Source organism: Natrix helvetica (genome assembly GCF_964273705.1).
Source record: "Natrix helvetica genome assembly, chromosome: 13".
In the NCBI taxonomy this organism is placed as follows: Eukaryota; Metazoa; Chordata; class Lepidosauria; order Squamata; family Natricidae; genus Natrix; species Natrix helvetica.
Window position 1 is genome coordinate 1,600,083 of NC_138557.1, and position 15,265 is coordinate 1,615,347.

Below are 15,265 nucleotides of genomic sequence, written 5' to 3' on the forward strand. Positions count from 1 at the left end.
AGCAGATTTCTGGGAGTTGAAGTCCACAAGTCTTAAAGTTGCCAAGTTTGGAGACCTCTGGTTTACACGGTTGTATGAATGCTGAAAGGGGACATCCCAGCCAAACAATGCAGGTAGCCCTAGATTTACAACAGCTCAGTGACTTGAACTTGCAACGGCACTTAAAAGTGACTTATGACCATTTCCCCACACTTACGACTGTTGCAAAAGAAAGGCCATGAAACAGAGCAAAATTCACGTAGGGACTGTTTCCCTTGGCAACAGAAATGCTCAATTGTGGTTGTAAGTCGAGGGATACCGGTATATAATGCTCTACTTTTCTAATATTAATATTATTTGGTCAGAGTTGGGAAGAGCAATTGTTCACCGTGCTGCTAAATTCAAACCCTTCCAACTCATTATGTTCATGAGTACATCTGTCAGTTGGGGAAACCAGTCTGGTGTGATGGTTATCAGTCCTGGGTGGAGACTGGGAGACCAGGACTTGTAATCCTGCCTTAAGCGGGGAAGGCATCTGGCTGACTTGGGCCCAGTCCCTCCTTTTTAGCCCTAGGAAGAAGACGGCAAATACGATGCCAAGAAACAAGACTGACTTGAAACTATAAAACTATAAAATGATTTCTCTCAGCTCAGGAGATCTTCTAATCCTCCTTCTGTTGGGTGATTCTGGGGTCAATAGGTATTATAAATGAATGATGATGCAGAAGCAGAAGCTCAGAATAAGAAGGATCTGGGTAAGGAAGCATCTGAGGTGGCTTTGAGAGTGGCTGCATCTGAACTGGCAGGAGACATCTCCATGACTGGACCAGATTAGGACCCAAGGAGAAGATCCCCTTGAGGAGATCCCATTCCTGATCACACCATGTGGGAGTTTGTTCGGCATGCATCATGCATCTCCATCCATCCAAATTGCATGAAAAGTTTGAGATATTCCCCTTGCAGGAAGATAGTAGGGAAGGAAAGCATTGAATGTCGTCCTTGAGGGACCTAAGCCATTTGCTGGTTGTTCTTCCTGGATAGGCTGCCAATTCACCTCCAAGATAGGAGGAGGGAGGAAGTAAAGACAGTCAAGATGGCAGCTGTGACCAGGGGATAGAAGCTCCACCCTTTTCTGACAGAGAGACAGTAGACAACCAGGCCTGGTTTAGCTCCTATGGTCCTCCAAAGACCATTGCTGAATTCAGAGGCTAGAGGACTTGAAAAGCTGCAGTTAGTTAACTCTAAACTACATAGATACTCACAAGGTGGGTGAGAAAGCTACCCTTGACCTTCCTCAGCCATATCCTATCTTCAGAGGTCACTGATTACAAATACTGACCTCCAATAGCGATAGCACGTGGACTTATATACTGCTTCCCAGTGCTTTTACAACCCTCCTAAGCGGTTTACAAAGTTAGCATCCTGCCCCCAACAACCTGGGTTCTCATTTGACCCACCTCGGAAGGACAAAAGGCTGAGTCAACCTTCTCAAATCTGCACGAGCTTCTTGCTTAAATGAAACATCTGGAAGACGTTGGGCTGGTCGGTTGAAGCCAAGAGTCTTACAGATTTCCAAAGGTGGTTTATCATTAACCAGCCTGTTCTTGAAATGGGAGTTTGGTGCCAACAGCCACAAAGAAATTTGTCAGCGCCGTTTCCCAAGACATAGTAGTGATATTGCCGACTGTGAAGATTCTTCTGAGTTAGTCAAACATCAAACTGGATTTGGTTCCATACAATCACTGCAGATGCTGCCTTACAGAAAGACAAAGTAGGAAATACAGTGGTTTCTATGCTGTTTTTTTCTAAAATTAGCCACCAATTTGCTGGCCATAAGTTGATGACCATTAAACCCCGATGGAGAAGTCAAATGTTACCCACCCTGTTGTTCTAGCATAACTTGAAGTATGGTTGTAGGAACTGGGCCTGCCTAGTCTAGTGAGGAGAAGGACCAGGGAGGACAGGAGAGCAGCCTTCCAATATTTGAGGGCCTGCCACAGACAGGAGGAAGAGGGGTCAAGCTGTTTTCCAAAGCCCCCGAAGGCCAGACAAGGAAGAATGGATGGAAACTGACCAAGGAGAGATTCAACCTGGAAATAAGGAGGGATTTTCTGACAGTGAGAACAATCAACCCATGGAACAGAAGTTGCCTTCGGAGGTTGTGGGAGCTTCATCATTGGAAGCTTTCAAGAAGAGATTGGACTATCAGAAATGATGTAGGTTCTCCTGCTTGGGCAGGGGGGTTGGACTAGATGACCTCCAAGGTCCCTTATAATTCCATTATTCTGTTCTGTTCTGGTTCTATCTTAAAAGAGAGAGAGAGACTCTATGAAGCCACCTTGCCTTATGTGTGCCAGCGTTCGCCAACCTTTTGGCCCTGAGAGACCACTAAATTCATAATTTTAAATCCTGCGGACCAGCAATGTGAATTTTTTTAAAAAGATAAATAGTATTTAATGCAATATAAACAATGCAAATAAGTTTTCTCTGGACCACCAAAATTTTCTCGCGGACCACCGGTTGGTGACTGCTGCTCCGTGCAACAGACTTCCCTCCTGCCTCCATTTCCAACTTCCCTTCGACTCTCCCTCCCTTCCTGACCACGGGGTTGCAAAGCTGACCGGGAAGCCAGGGGTCTGATTATCACCCAGACAAGCCCGTTTGCCTTTCCCACACCTCGCAGGTGTGGCAACTTCTGTTTTCTTTGGAGGCCGACCTTACTAAGGGAAAGGTGCCTTCACCCTGAGCTTGCTAGATCAGCTCCATCGAATGGGGCAATACTAACCCCGAGAGTCTATCCAGGGAGACCCGCCCCTCCCCCTCCCCTGTAATATTTATTGCCTGGATTGATTTTTGTGCCATCAAGTGGATAATAACTCTTAGTGACGACAGAGATGGATTTTCTCTGAAGGGTCTCCGTACTCCCCATCATGGGTCATCCATCGATACTGGAATTGAGCCCATCCACTTTGCTGCTGCTTGTCCCCACATCTTCTCTTCCCTTCCACTTTCCCCAGTACGATGAACTTCTCAAGAGAATTAGGGCTTTGAAGAATGGTCCACAATATGATCACCTAAGCCTCAAGGGTGAACTCCGGGGTTGATTTGTCTGATGGCCCCTTGGTTGGTTTTCTTGGACATCCATCATCTTCTCAGGCGTCTCCTCCGACACTGAGGTTCAAAAGCATCCGCTGTCTTCCTGTCCTGCTTCGTGAAGTTCTCCTTGTGTAGACACCTCAAAGTCTACTTCATAGACTGACAACCGAGCCAACATTTCCATCGTAGATGTGCCTGCGTGGATGGGGTTCCGGGGCTCAGATAGGTGTCTTCCAAGGTTCTTGAGAAGTCATCAATGGCTTTCAGATCTGCTGCCATTCCCAAATCATCATCATCTCTTCCTCCTCTCCTCCCCCTCCCTTGCAAACCCCACTCCCTTCTAGCACTGATGGTGTTCCCTAGTTTGGCTAATGAAACGTCTGCAAGAAAAGAACCAAGCTCGGGGAGCAGCCAGAACCCCACAGCCCCCCTCCTCTTCCTCCCCCCCTGTCCCCACAAGTTCAGTTTAGAATTGGGTGCTGACCCACTTCAAGATCAACCATCGCTTCAGCCTCATCTCAGGATGACGGTCTTAAGCAACTCCCAGTGACTCAAATTGCGGGCCCCCAGCACCCACGGTCTGTGGTTCAGGAGGTCTCTGTGGAGACGCTGCTTTTGAGCCGTCTTCAAGCCAGCCACGTATTCAGACCCAAATTCTGCATCCTCCTCTTGTCTTTTCCTAAACTCCATCCTGGTGGTGAAAACACAAGTTCCCCGATTAGACCAGAAGGGGGCAGCAGAAATTAAGAACTGAGCAAGGGACAGTCATAGCCCTCCAGTCACCACTAGGTGGCAGCAGGTTGAAAGAGAGGAACTGATAGCATCCCATCAACAGGAAAAAAATACATCTAAATATTAGAACATATCAAAAGTTTTCCAGAGAGGCCCAAAGTTTAAAGGGGTGTAGAGTAGGTGAGAAAAGGGAGTAGAACGGAAGCCACCAAAGAAACATGAGGTACCAATGTTTTATCTTATGTTCTGCTGCATCGCCCATCATCGGTCGCTAAAGATGATGGGAAGTGTAGTCCAGCACAGCTGCAGGACTTTAGCAACTAAAATGTGGGTTTAATCAACACTTTTCATGAACAAGATTTTCGGTCTTCCACTATTTTGATCATACGTGCTATTTTCATGTGTTTTAAATGGTCTGTTCTTATTTGTAAAACAGAAAAACCCTTTCCAGAACCCATAGCACAGATTTAATTCCCCAAATACGCAAATAATAATTTCTATTTGTCAAGAAATGGATGGTAATCGTGACTAGATACAAAGAGCTCAACACACTTGCAAAACACTTTAATGGCAGTAACATTAATTTAGCATCCTCTCTAAATTTAATTTCAGTTTGGATATAAAGTGCAGTCCCAAGTATTTTGCAAAGTGTAACGGAACAATGGCCTTAGATGCTTTACCACATTTGCACAGAAGAGCTTCTAAATCCGTGTTTGATCCGTGTTTCTTAACCTCGGACACTTTAGAAAGTGTGGACTTCCAACTCCTGGAATTCCCCAGCCAGCCGTGTTTTGGAAGACATCCCAACTTGCAATGCTGGCTGGGGAATTCTGGGAGTTGAAGTCTGCATCTCTTAAAGTAGCCAAGTTTAAGAAACGTGGGTGCAAGGTTACTAACGTAGTTGGTAAAGAGTAGAATAGTCTTGGATTAAATCAAGAGACAAGAGAACGGCTGGGGAATTCTGGGAGTTGAAGTACACACATCTTAAAAGGGGTCACGGTTGAGAAACCCAGGATTAGTTGGTAGGCACAGCACAGGTGGAGTAGGAAAGTGGCCTCCGGGTGAAGGCAGGCGTGGTCGTGAGCTCCAGGTCTTCTGCCTTCATTCCAGGTGGGGCTTGAAACGTGAACCTTTGCAGCAGTCCAACCCCAAAGATGAAGAGTTCCATCCTGGCCAGGTTTTCTCCAAGGCAGTTCCTGCGACCTGCAACAAGGACCCCAAGGTCGTTTTTAAAACAGAAGACAGAAAAGGACACAGATAAACCTCCAAGCGGCCTCAACGACTCTCTCAAAGGATGCAAATGACCAGCTCTGTCTGCAAGGAGTATAAATCCTTCCATTCCCCACCATCCAGTCAGAGCTGAAGAAGCATCTTGGATGAGAAGTGAAATGTTTTCAAAGAAAAACAAGGAAGTCCAGTTGCCTCCTGGAAAAAGCACCTTTGGGACAACGGTGACCTGGAGGACAGAGAATCTCCATAAGACAGAAAAGTTTGTAATACTGTCTTCGTGGCACATCTCCTTAAAATGTCCTGGAGCACACAGGGATGGTAATCCTGGACTTGAAGTCCTAAGGCCTTGACACTCACCTGAAGGTTGTGCCAAAGTTCTGGAGAAACAGAGGTCCAGGTTGAGACTCCCTCATAGCCTAGAAAGCTCTTGAGGTTCACAGAAAACAGGGGAAAGCCCCCGTCTTCTTACTCATTGCCCCCAACTGCATACCAGAAGATCAAAGGTCCGAAGAAGGGTAAAGCTTTGGACAACCACTTTGGTTCCAGATCCTGATGGAGCAGTTGGACGTCCATGGTGCTGCCCAGCATCCTTGTGCTCCAACCAGAGCAATTTGTGGCCTTCAAACTATCTCCCCTGATGATTACGGGCCTCTCCATCTTCCAGAGACAGGTTTCATCTCATAAACCGTCTCTTGGTTCCTCCACAAAAAGACAAGCTGTAGACTAGACTGTCTAACCTTCACACCTTTAAGGTTTGTGGACTTCAACTCTCAGAATTCTGTCTGGAGAATTCTGGGAGTTGAAATCCACAAGTCTTCAAGATGCCAAGGTTGGACATCCCTGCTGTAGACTGACTTCCCAGCCAACCTTCTCTCTTTCCTGGACTCCCAGACCCTCCTCACACAGAGAAATAAGGAGAAATTTTCTGACAGTGAGAACAATCAACCCATGGAAGAGAAGTTGTGGGAGCTTCAACACTGGAGGCTTTCAGGAAGACACTGCCACCTGTCAGAAATGGTGTAGGGTCTCCTGCTTGGGCAGGGGGTTGGACTAGATGACCTCCAAGGTCCCTTCCAACTCTGTTAATCTGTTCTGTTCTGGTTCTATCGAGAGAGAGGTCTTCTTTACCCACCTATTGAGAAAGGCAAGAAGGCATCTTTCTTCACAAAGTTCCCTTCAGCATCCAGAAAATGGTTGGGGTTAAACCTGTTGGGAGTCTCCCACTGGGTTTCGTCATAAAGCGAGGATGTCAGAGAAGGAAATACGGGCGTTCCCTGGAGCAAAAGCAAATTGAGAAATTAGTTCATGAGGGAAAGTGTTCCAGCTTCCACATTTTCGGGGGAGAAGGAAAAGGTTCAAGGTAGACCTTGTGGCAGGAATCCTGAACCAAGATGGTCCAAGTCAACAGAGTGTAGACCTTCATGGACATCCCCATTCTCCGCAAAGCTTCCTTGGCCCCAGTGTCTCTCCTGCCTCTTGGGACTCTGAGTACCCCCCTAGGTCATACCTTTGGAATAAAGTAGCCTCGGAAGTGGGTGTCCACAGCGGTGCAGCGTGGGAAATGTTGCACGATAGAAGCAAACCGCTGGACTTCATGAATCACGGCATTGGTGAAGGGCATCTTCTTCCTGTCTTCGTAGACCGGCAAGCGTTCTGATCCAACGACTTGCTGGATTTCCTGTTGGACCTTCCCTGCAGGAGGAGCGGTCCAAATATCAGGGCCAGGAAGCTAAAGGCCATTTCCTTCATCAGCCCGGGGGAGGCCGCTGTGTTCCTTGACTTGTTCTTCAACTGCAGAATGCTTGAGGAGATCAGCTGCTCCTCGACCCTCTTAAGCAAGTTGGGATGAGCTCCAAAGCGTTCAGTCTGCTGGCCTCCAAGGACAACAGCCAAACCACCAGAAGCCCATAACAGCCACCATCTAAACTCCGGAGGACCTCGACTGCTATCTCTGCTTCTCCTGTTCCAGGTCAAGGTCTCTATGGCCCCTGAGTCGTTTGGAGCTCTTCCTGGCTACTTGGATTTGCAATTTTCTCCTGGGTGCCACTGACAGACAGAATGGGGTGTGGAAGCCTCGTGGCTCGAAGGAAGAAAACAGTGGGAGGGATAAGCCTGGCTCAACAGCCTCTCCTAGGCAGGGGTGAAATCCAGCAGGTTCTGACAGGTTCTGGAGAACCGGTAGCAGAAATTTTGAGTACTTCAGAGAACGGGTAAATACCACCTCTGGCTGGCCCTGCCCCCATCTATTCTCTGCCTCCCAAGTCCCAGCTGATCAGGAGGGAATGGGGATTTTGCAGTATCCTTCCCCTGCCACGCCCACCAAGCCACGCCCACAGAACCGGTAGTAAAAAAAATGAATTTCACCACTGCTCCTAGGTGAACTACGACTTGCGGGGATCCTCCTCCTCCCCCCCCCCCGCCCCCCGGATTCAGCCCAAACCAGGTGTCTTAGCAAAAGAGAATTCTAGCTTACTCTGAATCTCCGGGTACTTCATCATCATCAGAACAGCCCACTGCAGAGTGGTGGCCGTGGTCTCCGTCCCAGCCATGACAAGGTCCAGAACTGAGGCCAGGACATGGGAGTTGTGGAATGTGTTCTTCTTGCCGTTCTCTCCCTTAAACACAAGAGGCAAAAATTGGTTGGATCAAAGAAAAGAATGTGGACTGGGGAGGCAGATTGGGGGGTGTGAGAAAGAGCAAGAGAGCGAGATTAAAAAGAGAGAGTGGGAGAAAGAAAGAGAGAAAGAAAGAGAAAGAGAGAGAAAGAAAGAGAAAGAGAAACAGAGAGAGAAAAAAAGAGAAATAAAGATAAAAAGAGAGAGCGAGAAATAAAGAGAAAGAGAGAGGAGAGAAAGAAATAAAGAGAGATAAAAAGAGAGAGAGAGAAATAAAGAAAGAGAAAGAAAGAAAGAGAGGTAGAGAGGAAAAAAAGAGAAAGAAGACTTGTAATTCAATATGTCTCAGGAATTCAGATTGGAAAATTATTTGAGGGTGTGGTTAAGGTTTCTGTGGGCGCCTAAAACGAGAGTCAGCAAAAGCTGGGGACCCCGACCTCTTTTTGCTGCTTGAAGAGCATGGAGTCGATGTAGCTTTGCAACTGGTTCCTGCTGAGCGTCTCCTTGCTGGCTCGCATGTACTTTTCGATGATGGCGGAGGCTTCTGCGATCTTCTTCAAAATCATCTTATGGGGTTGGAGGAGGAATCCCAGGAACGGATAGACGTTATACAGCTGGAAAAGAGCCCATAAATCAAGACAAAACCCACAGATAAGAACGATGCTACAGTGACAATATCATTCTGGTGCTTTTTCATTTAAGAGCTGCCTAAATTTCTTTGGGGACGTGGTGGCTCAGTGGCAAAGAGGCTGAGCTTGTCGATCAGAAAGGTTGGCAGTTCGGCGGTTCGAATCCCAAGCGCCGCATAACGGAGTGAGCTCCCATTACTTCTCCCAGCTTCTGCCCACCTAGCAGTTCGAAAGCAGGTAAAAAATGCAAGTACAAAAAAGGAACCACCTTTGGTGGGAAGGGAACAGCGTTCCTTGAGCCTTTGGCATTGAGTCATGCCGGCCACATGACTACGGAGACGTCTTTGGACAGCGCTGGCTCTTCGGCTTTGAAATGGAGATGAGCACCGCCCCCTAGAGTCAGGAACTACTAGCACATATGTGCAAGGGGAAACTTTGCCTTTACCTACATTTTTTTTAGTCAATGTTTTTAGAGTCTTTGTTTTTAGGTTTGCACAGAAATTGGGGGGCTTCAGAGATTTAACTATGGAAATCCTTTCCTATGGAAAGGCTCAAATTTTAATTCAACATTTTGAAGGACCGAAGAGCAGCTATTCTCCTTATCTTTTTTTAAAAATAGCAAATACAATTTTTCCTTTTAGGGGGAGTTATCAGCTTTTTCTAGACAGAATCCATAAGTGTAAGTTTGAAAAATGAAAAAAAAAAAAAAACATTTTATGCAGGGGAAAAACAACGAAAAGACAGCAATGAAATTTCCTTTGAAAAGGAAGCAATGTTTTTTTTAAAAAAAAACCCACCAAAATTTTATAATGGCTGTTTTAGAAATCCAGTAGAGCATAAAGGAGTCGGAGCCAATCAGGGAAGCGCAACAGATTCATGCCTGATCTTTCACATTTAAAAAAAGAATTATTCCGGAAATTCCAGAACTTATTAAGTGGGGTTGAAAATTAATGGGACCGAACCCACCTCCAAGTAAACCAGGAGGAAAATGGGAGAGCTTGGAAGGGTTCGTCCTTTTTCTTCTGCAAAGCAGATGCTGGATTCCATCGAGGGAACGAAGGAGAAAAATCATAAGCGGAACGCGTCATTCCAAGTCCAGAATTGCATTTGGCAACCTCCAGTTGAAATGACTTCTTGGCTCCTGCCATCCTCTCTCTAGCCAACGCATCTAGAGGCCCCGAAGGGCCGTCCCTGTTTCCTCAATTTCCAAAGCCCTGAATTTCCCTCCTTCCTAGGGAGCTTTTCCAGCCACTGATTTGGGTTGCTCCTCTGCGCATCTCTCTATCCACCAGCGTTTCTTCTGAAAGCAAGAAGCAGGCGGCTGCAAAGCCAAGGGTGGTTTTCTTGCAGATGCTTCATTACCCAAACTAGGTCACAGCATCAGTGTGAGCCCCACTCCAGGGGTGGCTTCCGGATCCTGTTCCAACCGGTACGGGCCCCGCGTTGCCCACATGGACGCACGCGCAGCACGCATATTCCTTGTAGCTGCAAACAATGCTTGCGCATGTCTCCGCGATGCTCCAGCTGCTCAGTGGAGCGTCGCACAAGCGCTGTATGCACCATGCGTGTGCGCAGAAGCACAGAAAGCTTTAAATCACGGTAAGGAGCTCAGGTGGGCAGGTGCACCCTCAGGAGCACTGAACTAGAACGGTATACGGTGGTCCAGGCAGGCTCTGGTATGCCCGTACTGGGGCGTACCGCCTGCAACCCACCACTGCCCCACTCCCTTCTAGCACTGATGATGTGACCTAGTTTGGTGATGAAATGTCTGCAAGAAAACAAACAAGCTCAGAGAACACCAAGGACCCTACAATTTTCCTCCTCCTCCTCCTCCTCCTCCTCCTCCTCCTCCTCCTCCTCCTCCTCCTCCTCCTCCTCCTCCTCCTCCTCCTCCTCCTCTCTGCAAAGCCCATTCCCCACCATCCAGCCAGAGCTGAAGAAGCTTCTTGGATGAGAAGCAAAACGTCTTCAAAGAAAAACAAAACGAGAAAGTCCAGTGGCCTCTCGACAAAAAGCACCCGTGGGACTTCTCTGAATGCTTTTTGCCCTCTGCTGGGAAAAACAAGGAAGGTCATCTTACATGTAAGGCGGGAGCGCCCAGAAGGCCCATCACATCATGGATGAGACTCAAAAGGGTGGTGAAAGTTGGGTCGCTGTAGTCAAACCTGTCTCCAAAGAGGATGGTGAAGGTGATATTGGTTGGAGCTTCAGAGAAGGTCTTCAATGCAAAAGGCTTGCCTTAAAAAAGAAGAAAGAAGAAGAAGAATAGAAGATGATCCAAAGAGGATATATAGAATGACCCGGGATGAAGAAGGGAAGAAGTGTCTCACCTTTAAAGGAGTTGACCCTCTCAATCAGGAAACGGAGCTCTTCAAGGATCTTTCCTTCAATCAGTGAGGTGCCCATCCCGAGATCTCGAAATGTGGTCAAGGTAAACCGACGAGTCTCCTTCCAGAGTTCTCCAATGGAGAAGAATAGACCTGAGGAACACACTCCCTTCATTCATATCCCATCAAAGGAGGATCGCATCTCATAGAAGAAAAGTCCCTCAAAGGTCTCCCATAATTGGCCAGCCTTATTTCTCTCCATACTAGCTCCATGGAGCAGAGAAGGAACGGGCTGACCAGGAATCAGAGCCTATCTAACAGCGGAAACCTTTCAGCAATAGATGGGACCAAGAATGGTTGCCTCAAGGGAAATGGCAACCAAAAGACAGTCAATGCAGGGTGATCTCCAGCTGAACTCCTCCTGTTCAAGAGCCATCTTGGCTGACCAGCTTCTCCTGTCTCCCCTGCCTTGATGCAAAGGCCATGTATGTATGTAAGTTGCGAATTTGTGTCTGTGTTTGCGTGCATCTTCAAGGCTGGCAAGAACTAAAGGGTGTTTCGTTGCATGATAGTTGGAGTCCGTGGTAAAAATCGATTTTTTTTACTACCGGTTCTGTGGGCGTGGCTTGGTGGGCGTGGCAGGGGAAGGGTATTGCAAATTCTTCATTCCCTCCCCACTCTGGGGCCAGCCAGAGGTGGTATTTACCGGTTCTCCAAACTAATCAAAATGTCCACTACCGGTTCTCCAGAACCTGCTGGATTTCATCCCTGGCTGGAGTGCTCCTCAAGCATGGATTCTCACGCACTTCTCTCTGATGTCCAGGGATTCTTTTTTTTAAAAAAAGCACAATTTATACATTTTAAAAAAGCTTGTAAAGGAAGAACACTCTGATTCTGCCACCTCCCCTTACTTTCCTTCAGTTGCATCTTGGGAAGGTTGGGCTCTAAAGACCAGCTGCCTTATTCACTCTTAAGTACGCTTACCATTCTCGCGCTGGATGTCCAAGAATATGGGGATCGGAGGCCTGTCGATAAACTCGTTCCCCTTGCTCAGGAGTGCCTCTTTCACCGCCTCGTAGCCAACCAGCACCACAATCTTCTGTAGACCCAAATGGAACGTGAAGACGGGGCCGTAGGTTTTGGAAAGCTGGAGGTGGAAGAGAAGACGTTCAGAACCCATCATCCACTGCTGCTGAGCATTGGAAGCCTGTGAGGAATCTAACAGCCGAACAAATGCTATGAAAGGAACTAAGTTTCAAAGACTGATAAATTTGTTTAGTTCAAAAAGAGGTTACCAAACTACTTCAGGTGTTTGGCTCCTCTCCTGCAGGGTCTACTGTGAAAGAAAGCAGCCCTTGCATTCTAAACCAGGGGTCGGCAACCGGAGGCTCCGGAGCCGCATGTGGCTCTTTTGTCCCTCTGCTGTGGCTCCACAATCAATAGGTCTTTCGGTTAGGACCTGTAGAGGGAAAAGGACGCTGCCCTACAGTGGTGGATTGCAGGCGGTACGCCCCGGTACGGGTGTCCGGTGCATGCCCGGAGCACCGGGTAATGTTATGGTACGGTGTTCCGGAGGGCCACCCACCCACCCGAGCTCCTTATTTGTATTTGAGCTCTTCAGCGCTTCCACGCATGCGCAAAGAACGCACGAGCCAGCTGGAGGCTCACGGAGGCGTCGCAAGAGGTAAGGACGCATGCGCGCGCTGTGCTGTTCATGTGGAGGATGCTGGGCCCTGTTGCACCGTACTGGTTGCACCGGAATCCGGAACGCACCACTGCCGCGCTAGGAGGAGACTCTATGGTGGCAGAACCAGACTTCCTGTTGGCTTCAGAATTGAACGGGGGGGCTCCAGTTAAGACCTTTGTGGCTCTTTGAGTGTTGAAAGTTGCCAACCCCTGGTCTAAACCAAGGCGAGGAAGAAGCCCACTGAGCTCCTTGAGTGAAGAACCCACCACCAGGGTCCAAAAAGTCTCTCTCTCTGAAGGAACCACCTCCTGAACTTCTCTGGTTAGAAGAATGACATGGTAAATGTCCTCCTCTGAGTTCATTGCATTGAGAAGGAACAGTCAAGGTCTGTGGTCACCAGTCCTCTTAAGATCTTCCTGGCAGCTTTTATGGAAAGTTGGATGGACTCAGGTCCCACGGACAGAAAGCTGTGCGACATCACATCAGACTTTGCCCTCTCCTGGCCAACGTTGTCTAAAAGTTTCAGATGGGGAAACATCTTCCCATCGCTCTCTCTCTTCTTTTAAGGGAGAGCTTAAACTTCCAATTCTCTGCTTGTGTTCTGTCTATGTATGCATGGAAGCCCAGTTAGCCCTGTTGTGCGCATTGATTTGGCGTACAACCGTCGCAAATGCAAGCGACATAATACACTGCCTGACACACACACACACACACCTTCTACCACGGGGGGGGGGGATTTCTAAAGCAGACAGCTACTCTTCTCTCAGAGCAATAACACAACCTGTAAAAATGCATTAAAGTTGCGTTTACAGAGAGAGCCATCAAGACTAAGAGCACCAATTCACATGGCATTTGGTGGGGATTAACACTCCTTGACATGCAAAGCCAATTTTAAAGCAGTTACGTTATATAACAAATGTGACAAACCCTTTGCACTGCTTATTCCTTTCCCTTTTAGTATTAAACTGACTACCGGCCACCACACAGTTTATGGATTGTAAGTTTTGTCTAGTTAGAATGTGTATAATTGACAGACTGGATTTTATCATAGAATTTAGTTGTTATTTATCATTTTATACTAGAATTTTTAATTGTAAATTTATTGAGTGTTTTTACTTGTTCTGGTCTCTGATCTATGACTGTCATAATAAACTAATTGATTAATTGATTGATTGAAAAGCAGCTATAGCTTGTACCTGCCTCTTTTTTAAACTTGGGATAGGAGGGCTCAAGAAATTCCAGGTGATATGCTTAGGTTTTTCCAAGATGTTTAAAAATTGCTTTGCCTTGTTTGTTGAAATTAAGCATCGATTCAGTTCTTGTTAAATTTTGCTAATAGTTCATTTCTGGGTTGGGTTTGGGTTTTTTAAAACTGTTTTGAAAAAAAGCTCAGCACGAAAAAACAACAACACTTCTTATTGAGAATAACATTTAGTCCTTCCAATAAAAGGGAAGTCCAGCGCAGAAAATCTGCTCGTGTTTAGGGCATGAAGAAACATTAAGGCACCACAACGTTCCTTCTCTGCTGGGACCTTTTTCATCGTCTACAAGCAAGGGCATTTTGGGAGATATGACACCGTGGGACCCTCCTTACCTGCCAAAATGTCCCCTTCAACATAACCTTTAAAAGCTACTAGAGTTTTGCCCTCATGCTGCAAAGAGTCATCAGAAGAAATGGAGACTATTATTTGATCTCTTCATAAAATTTCAGATGGGAAGGCAATCAAGAAAAGTTAGAGACAACCCCACCAGTTGAAACTCTGGCAGTAATATTTTCAATTGTAATCAATAGAACTGATTACATGAGCAAGCATGATGTGTCTATAGCATAGCAGCTGTAGTGCAACTGTATCCATACAGATTTAATTTATCCCCAGGCCGATATGAATATTTGGAACTGAGCTTTTAAATATGATTCAAATCAATCCAAAATATGATTTAAACCAAAGGTAAACCAACCATGATTTAAATCAAACCAAGGTCTATCTATACCATTACACCTCCATAACTTTACTTCTCAACCTGCAAAGTCTTAGATAACCATCCAGGTCATTCCTGCTGATAACAGAAGGTCTTGCCAATCGCCCCCTTTGCTCCTTACCTCCATAAATGAGACATCTTGCCTTGTAATATTGAGCAAATGCAAATTGCCAATGAAAGGGAGTGGGGTAGGTCCCGGGGGCATACGCCGAGATGACCAGCTGAGGTTGCTCAGAGACAGACTTGCTAATAGCAGCAGTAAAATCAAGGAGAGGATGATGGTTGGGTCGAGGAGGAAGGATATCCAAGGATCCATGTTGACCGTAGCTTTGGAGATGAAGAATGGGGAGAGGCACTGATGAAGCAAGTTTAGAAAAAGCACTTTTATTTCGTAAGAAACCAACTTGGCAATTCTTCACGGGATTTGTTAAATGGCCCAGACGAGAGTTCCAGCCTTCTTCACAAACCCTCCCCCACGCTTGGCTGTGTCACTCAAAATGTCAAAATCTCCTTGGTCGCTTCAACATGGAAATCATGTGGTTTTACACAGAAAGGCATCCACCATTCTCAAGACTCGGTCAAATTCTGGACAGTCCAAAGGAAAAATCTGATCAGGATTCAATCCATTCCCCCCATCCCCTCCCCAACATTTCACCATGAAGACGTTGAGTCAATAAATGTACTGATTAAAGGCACTTTCCATCTTCGATTTGCATTCAAGGAAGAATTCAGAGAATTCATTTCATCTGAAATTGATCAGAGGCCATCTGTCAACAAGAGGACACTTGACCAAGAGAAACAGGAGAGTGTTAGAAAGGTGAAATCCTCAAGTGAACAGATTAGAAGAAATGTGCTAATATTCGGTGCATGTTGGCAAGAATACAGAATCCCCTGAAATGCTGGACTTTTGTAACTCAGAGAGGCAATAATTGGTGGAATCTAGAGGAGGTTGGTGGATCTTACATCGGTCTCCATCTGAGGAGACCTCCT

General features: G+C 46.6%; 1 protein-coding gene across 1 annotated transcript; it reads right to left on the bottom strand.

Annotated features, from left to right (window-relative positions):
- Positions 1-4,350: 4,350 nt before the first annotated feature.
- Positions 4,351-14,642, bottom strand: CYP2W1 (cytochrome P450 family 2 subfamily W member 1). Its single transcript, XM_081965629.1, has 9 exons — positions 14,397-14,642; positions 11,593-11,755; positions 10,612-10,761; positions 10,362-10,519; positions 8,090-8,266; positions 7,511-7,652; positions 6,545-6,729; positions 6,170-6,311; positions 4,351-5,010 (listed from the first exon to the last, which is right to left on the bottom strand). Exons 1-9 carry the CDS (start codon positions 14,589-14,591, stop codon positions 4,823-4,825), a joined length of 1,500 nt encoding a protein of 499 aa, XP_081821755.1. The 5' UTR covers positions 14,592-14,642; the 3' UTR covers positions 4,351-4,822.
- Positions 14,643-15,265: the final 623 nt, after the last annotated feature.

Bases quoted from the DNA above. Each gene is read 5' to 3' on its own strand.
- CYP2W1 (XM_081965629.1), bottom strand. From the start codon at position 14,591: ATGGATCCTTGGATATCCTTCCTCCTCGACCCAACCATCATCCTCTCC. The intron at 10,762-11,592 runs GTAAGCGTACTT...TGTGTTCCTCAG, and splicing joins GGACATCCAGCGCGAGAATG to GTCTATTCTTCTCCATTGGA. The intron at 6,730-7,510 runs GTAAGCTAGAAT...CTCCTCCTGCAG, and splicing joins GAAGTACCCGGAGATTCAGA to GGAAGGTCCAACAGGAAATC.